The sequence below is a fragment of the Notothenia coriiceps genome, unplaced genomic scaffold, assembly GCF_000735185.1.
Source record: "Notothenia coriiceps isolate Sejong01 unplaced genomic scaffold, NC01 NC01_scaffold00025094, whole genome shotgun sequence".
Lineage (NCBI taxonomy): Eukaryota > Metazoa > Chordata > Actinopteri > Perciformes > Nototheniidae > Notothenia > Notothenia coriiceps.
This window is the reverse complement of record NW_011357795.1, coordinates 412,081-418,173: the sequence shown is the minus strand read 5'-3', so window position 1 is coordinate 418,173 and position 6,093 is coordinate 412,081. Positions and strand designations below refer to the sequence as shown.

General features: G+C 41.0%; 2 protein-coding genes across 2 annotated transcripts in view; one reads left to right on the top strand and one right to left on the bottom strand.

The window, feature by feature from the left end:
* Positions 1-233: 233 nt before the first annotated feature.
* snai2 (snail family zinc finger 2) lies at positions 234-2,460 on the bottom strand. The gene is made up of 3 exons (XM_010783369.1): positions 2,229-2,460; positions 1,508-2,029; positions 234-1,134 (listed from the first exon to the last, which is right to left on the bottom strand). Exons 1-3 carry the CDS (start codon positions 2,305-2,307, stop codon positions 953-955), a joined length of 783 nt encoding a protein of 260 aa, XP_010781671.1. The 5' UTR covers positions 2,308-2,460; the 3' UTR covers positions 234-952.
* A 3,287-nt stretch (positions 2,461-5,747) lies between these two features.
* sntg1 (syntrophin, gamma 1) overlaps positions 5,748-6,093 on the top strand; it is a 35,263-nt gene continuing 34,917 nt past the window's right edge. The window contains exon 1 of the mRNA XM_010783367.1: positions 5,748-5,799. The gene's annotated coding sequence lies outside the window, so the exon portion shown is untranslated. The remainder of the gene's footprint in view (positions 5,800-6,093) is intronic.

The following is a 6,093-nucleotide window of genomic DNA, read 5'->3' as shown; positions in this document are numbered from 1 at the left end:
CAGGGAACAGGTTCAGGCCTGATTCAGAGCTGAGTCACCTCTCTGCTCGTTTTTACATCTCCATAACATGAGATGGTGCAAGCTAGATTCAATATCATTTACTTTTGTGCAAATCATTCAATTTGATGCGTGGGACCATCTATGAATGCTGCTGAGTGCTGCTGAAAGAGCTGCTCAAACAGGAAAATGATTCACAGATGAAAAGCAACTTGAAAGATGCCAGAAATTATACAAAATGTCATGAAACTTTATTTTCAAAGTGTCATGGAAATATGAAAGTCATTCAGCATCACAGTTTTTACTGCAAATATACAATCATTTCAGTCATACTTACATTCAATATATAAAAATATAACAGGAAACTGTTGAATAATACATATTATTGCCAAGTAAAAAATTGAGGCACTTGAGAAAATCTGTTTTGCTATTTGAGTGCTGGCAAACTGTTTCTGTGCAAAAGTTATTATAGCGATTTCACCTTAAAAAAACCAAGTTTCCACTTGTTCCCTAAGTAACAATGGCTTCAGTATTCCTCTAGTTACATGTATACTGTCATTCATAATGCACCTTTTGGTATCGTTTGTGTGGTGCGTACAAAAAAAGTGGAGGACTGCATAACAGCCATTGAAAGACATTGGTACAAAACACTGAAGATAACATAGTGAAGGCATATAAAACATTCTAGACATGCAGGAAAGTGCATGAATAGCACAGGTAGGCAAGTACACGACATGACAGAGCTCTGCTTCGATTGCAATTACAAACACTGCTCGAGACGGAAAGCACGTGATCTCAAAGCTATTTCTCACTTTGAAATGAAATGGACCGCTCTTGGGAAAAGAAAGTCTGCATATTTGGAAAAAAAACCTTTCGATGTGATTCCCTGACAGTTCTCCTGGAAAAGTAAAGAAGAGTTTTTTTTCTCTTTCTGGTGTTTGAAAAGTATCCCAGTTCAGTGTGCTACACAACAACCAGATTCCTCATGCTTGTGCAGAAGAGACATCCTGGAGAAGGTTTTGGAGCAGTTCTTGCATTGGTATTTTTTCACATCCGAATGGGTCTGTAGGTGAGCCCTGAGATTTGACCTGTCAGCAAAAGCCCTGTTGCAGTGAGGGCAGGAGAACGGCTTCTCTCCTGTCAGGGGGGAAATGAGAAAGAACATATTGTCAAAGATAGGCCACAGACACATGCGAATACAAATGTTACAGAAGGGATATTGCTCTGTTATTTCTGACTAATTTCAAGCCTGCGTTTTAAAGATAAGCACTATATTCTGTTGCTGTTTGTAACACAACATTTGTCAAGAGAAAATGCTACATCTTTCACAAAAAGGAAGGAAGTAGACTTTTCACAGCAATTTCAACCCCACTACAAAACGGTAGTGAGCTGTGAAACATGCTTTAGAGGCTGTTTAATCATGTAGGCTACAAGGTTAAACACAAATAGCCTGCAAAAGCCAACAACAAACATCCCCACTGAAGGCCTCTGTTATTTCCCATCCACTCACCAGTGTGCGTCCTGATGTGTCCTTGGAGCAGCCACGGTCTTGAGAAAGCCTTCCCGCAAATTTTGCAAACACAAGGCAAAGTGTGAGTCCTGATGTGCATTTTGAGAGCTCCCAGGCTCACATACTCCTTTTCGCAGTATTTACAACTGAAGGATTTCCTCGTTTGGGCGTCGCAGTGCAGCTGTTTGTGCTTGAGCAGTCCAGAGTACGTGGAGTAGGACTTGCTGCACAAACTACATTGGAATTTCTCTGCCTCCACTCCGTGAGGATCTGTCAGTTTGGGCAGCATCTGCTCGTCTTCATCACTCCTCGGGCTTTCAGAGCCGCTGTGGTCTTTAGAGGAGGTGTCGGAGAGCGATGAGGGGTATCCGGAGATGGGGGAGAGGTCACTGGGGAGTGGAGAGAGCGGTAAGCTGCTGGTAGTCCATACGGTGATGGGGCTGTACGCTGCCGGGCTCAGGATCTCCGCATGGGGGATGACAGGCAGAGGAAGGCCCCGGTAGATGTGCGGCGTGAAGAACACTGAAAATAAAGAAAGTCAAATCAGTTATCATGTGTGGGCTGTCATCGCTTGAAGAGCGAGGAGCAGAGATTTTAAAGTTGGCCGATAAGTTTTAAAACTTTTGCAAAGTAAAAAAAAAACACATCAAAACAGCGACAACATGTAAGAAACATAAAAACACTTTTAAAGTCAGACATTTATTTTACTTTGAAACTTTACCTGTTGTGCTTTCCAGCTCACTATAATTTGGCTTCTTTGCGGAGTTTATGTGTTTCTTGACCAGGAAAGAGCGTGGCATCTTGGAAAACAAGTGGAAAAGTTTTTGACAAACTTTTTCCTTGGAGAATAAAGCGGCGAGTTTACTGTGAGATACGTAAATCCTTATTGCTTAAGTCCAGTGGAGTGTCATGGTGCGGCGCTGCGCTCTTGGAAACAGTGCAGTGAGTAGCTGTAAAGAGCTGTAAATACTCCCCATCAGGTGCATGGGAGGAGCCACACACTGCCATTTACATATACTTGGAACTCAAACCAATTAAATCTCGCTTTTACCACGGAGCCTAAAAAAGCGATTTTAGCCTAACAGCACATGACCCACCCACGGGGCTGGGTTAGTGCCATTTCATGTCAGACAGGTGCCTTGTGCTACACTTGTGTCTGTTGCAAGAATGCAAGTGCATTATGGAAACATACTGTATAGGCAGCAGAGCAAATCACCAAAGTCAAACATTTTTGTAAACCGTTTTAATTATAATATTCCTGCAATTGCAGAGATGAAAGAATTAATTGCAAAGAAAGGAAAATAATAAGAGCTGGAGCGAGAGATTGGCAGGATTATTTATGAATGCCATTGCTAATGCAATCACTGCACCGAGTGTGCATGGTGCTACTGATGATTGTTGTGTTACAAACCTCTGGGGACTTGATTATCCTGTATGGGTGGCATTTCAAAATTGGAGAATTCTTCTACCAACACCAGCACTCCTAATGATGATGATAACGACACAATTTATCATCTTTTACACAAAGCATTCTTATACAATTTAATTGGGCAGACAAATCCTTTGCTTCATGCTCAAACCAACAACTGGACCAACCTGCATGTTGCCATCCACATTGTCATTCTGTGGCTTTGCCAGAGGATGGCCCTTACTAATGCAGTTGTGTGTGGAGAACGCCACACATTTCTTCGCCAATAATGCAATAAGGCAGCCGTCCTGAAATGTAAATTTAAGAGTAGTTCCCTCTCAAGGTCGGACATGATACCATAATCGAATTTATCTCTGCTTCTGCTTCTGCTGCTGAACTCAACAAGGAGAGGCAAACTTAGCAGTCTACGCCCCCTTGTGTTCAACTCAGTTATTTTGGGAGGGGCGGGAGTTGAACCTCCAAAAGTAACAAGGCAGTAGAAAAAGAAACACACAAAGGCTCAGGCTCAGTCATGGTGATATTGAAGCTCCTGGAGCAGTTTGATTGGCTAGGTCAGCAGATATGAAAAGCTCCTTATGTCTAGGGCAAGCCTTAAGTTAATTGTGAACCGCTTATCTTATCTAGAAAACATAATTGCAGATCATGAATAGTTTTCCTTTGTGCCCGCTTTGATTATAAAGGGAAGGGAAGGTTATCTATGCATAATAACTCATGGCTACTGTCACACATTCAGCATGCTGTACGGCAAGGATGTGTGAGGCTGTGTTTGGTGGTGATCCAGCAGAACATATTGTGCACCGTGAACGATTATGCTTTGACATCAATATTGGCCTCCAACAAAACCATATCCGAGAGAAGCAGGCCATGCATGGCCAGGTAAAGAAATGCCTCTGTGCAGTTTTCATGCTTCAGTATTCTCTGCATTCAGAGCAAGTGGATGCTTTCCTTCTGACGGTAATGAAGGGGGAGTGAAAGCACAGCGTGCCGACTCAAATCATATCAGCAATTCTGAGGCTGTAGTTTGTGAACTCGGAAATTAATTACCAGAGAGGAATCCATGTATCCTTGGCCCTGCATTGTGTCATACCAGGATACAATTGTGCTTAATAATAACATGAACATGCTTTTAATTTCTGGTCAAGCAGGTATGAGGTTACCGATTGCTTTTTTGAGAGGCAGCTGCTGCTAAATGGGACATCCAGGTGTTAAGACTAGACATCCTAATCTTCATTTATGTTCAAGCTGATGTGTTAAAAGATGTTGTCTGTAATTTAAATAGGTAAATTGTCGATAAATAATCATCTTCTTTTAACAAACACTAAAAAACAAACGTTAACGTCCAAAATTACAGTGTTGATGAACAACTGGACGAAGATATTATTTTGTATTCTTTTTTTCTAAATGCCTTTTTTATTCTTCATCATTTGTAATCCCGCTTATCTTGCCTAGAGTTTTTTTTAAAGCTGTTTTTGCATAAGCTATGTCACCCCCTTTCTCTCCTGCACAGGCTTTTGTTTACATATACCTGAGTATATGAAGGCGTAAGTGTGTTTATGTAGCGTTTTAATGTGCAAACAAATACAATGAATAGTGTATGTGCAGTGCAGGAGATAAGTTTCATTTCATGCCCCCCAAAAACATGGTTTCAAATCGGATGTGTTTCCTCAGTAAATAAGCAACATAATGTCTACCAATATGTAAAACTAAAAACACAGCCAACCTGCTCCTTTAACACTGTGTGGGTGTAGTTTGATCAGATTTTCCAGACAGTCTTGGCCGCTGTTATCACATTTTGATTCAAATGTTTCTAATTTTTGATTGGGGCATCACCTTTTTCTAACTGAGCCGTGACTACTTTAAACAAGTGATGAAAGCTAAAACACAAACATAGAAAAGCTAATGTGAAGGAACCAAAAATTATTCAAATTCGGCAGATCCTTTTTGGTAATATCTCATCGTGAAAAGTGGATTGAGAAAATGTGTTTTGTAGGGATGCACCAATCCAACATTTTTGGTTTCTGCTGCAGACTTCTCCACTCATGGTGTGCCAAAAAATATGAACAGATTTTTACAAAAATGGGAAAATCTGTAGACCTCAGTGTGTGGAAGTAATTTGAAGATTTTTTCATGCGAGAGGCTTTCTTAAGCCAGCATTTAAAGCAAGAGACTATGGCAAAAATGTATTAGCAACTTTAAACGGGGAAGATTTAATAGCAATACAATACAAGTTAAACATTTAAGCCAATTCACCTGGGTTTTCTCCCCATATATTGAAGTAAATAATAGCAAAAACCAAAAAATGCTTCTGCTCAAACCAGCAGTAGAGCCTCAGATCTGTAGGTATAGGTCAGATTTGTTAAAGATACAATAAGGTCAAATGTTATACTCTAACAAGGCCTTTGGTGACACCCGAGGGCTACAAGAGCCATAATCTGGGTGTGAATTAGCTTTGGTTTGCTAATGGATCACAGTTAAGCCATTAGGAGGGACAGGGATGGAAAGCCTCACGGTGGAATTACACTTGTTACTCTTTATGTGACTGAGCTCTTCCATTAAATCATACCAGCAGATAAGCCTGCAGGACCAACAGGAAGCAGCATGCAGAGCTGCAGGTTTCCACCATTCCCGAAGCCCTCCTTTCAGAGTGAAAGACTTGGTGTACATTGGGTTCCACACTTGAATGCTGCTCTGTGCCTTCAGGCTGTCAGTGACGTGCTGCTCAGGTTGGTGTGGCAGCGTGAAACGTCAGAAGAGTCAACGTGCATCATGTAGGGAAACAGCAGGTCTTCAGCTGGCGTGATGACACCATGGAAACTAAGGCGCACCTGGTCAACCCGCACAGCTGCTCACGCATTGGCCTCGGGTAAAGAGTCCATTAGAGTCCAAATACTAGACTGCATATGTACAGTGTGTGTTCTGATGAGTCATATATTCATTTTACCAACGTTTTATATTTATATTTGGTGTAAATATCTGTTTTGAATGTGTTTCTAAATATCTTTCTTTTTCTATTTTCTTTTTATAATATGTTTGATGTTCTCATACAACTTATTTCCTTTTGTTGTGTTAATGCAATGCAAATGCATTTGTGTAGCCGTACCTGGCAATAAACTCAAATTCTGATTTGTGTGTGTGTGTGTGTGTGTGTGTGTGTGTG

Excerpts from the sequence above, each read along its gene's own strand:
- snai2 (XM_010783369.1), bottom strand. The coding sequence starts at position 2,307 with ATGCCACGCTCTTTCCTGGTCAAGAAACACATAAACTCCGCAAAGAAG. Across the intron at positions 2,030-2,228 it reads TGAGCTGGAAAGCACAACAG|TGTTCTTCACGCCGCACATC; the intron begins GTAAAGTTTCAA and ends CTTTATTTTCAG. Across the intron at positions 1,135-1,507 it reads ACACATCAGGACGCACACTG|GAGAGAAGCCGTTCTCCTGC; the intron begins GTGAGTGGATGG and ends CCCCCCTGACAG.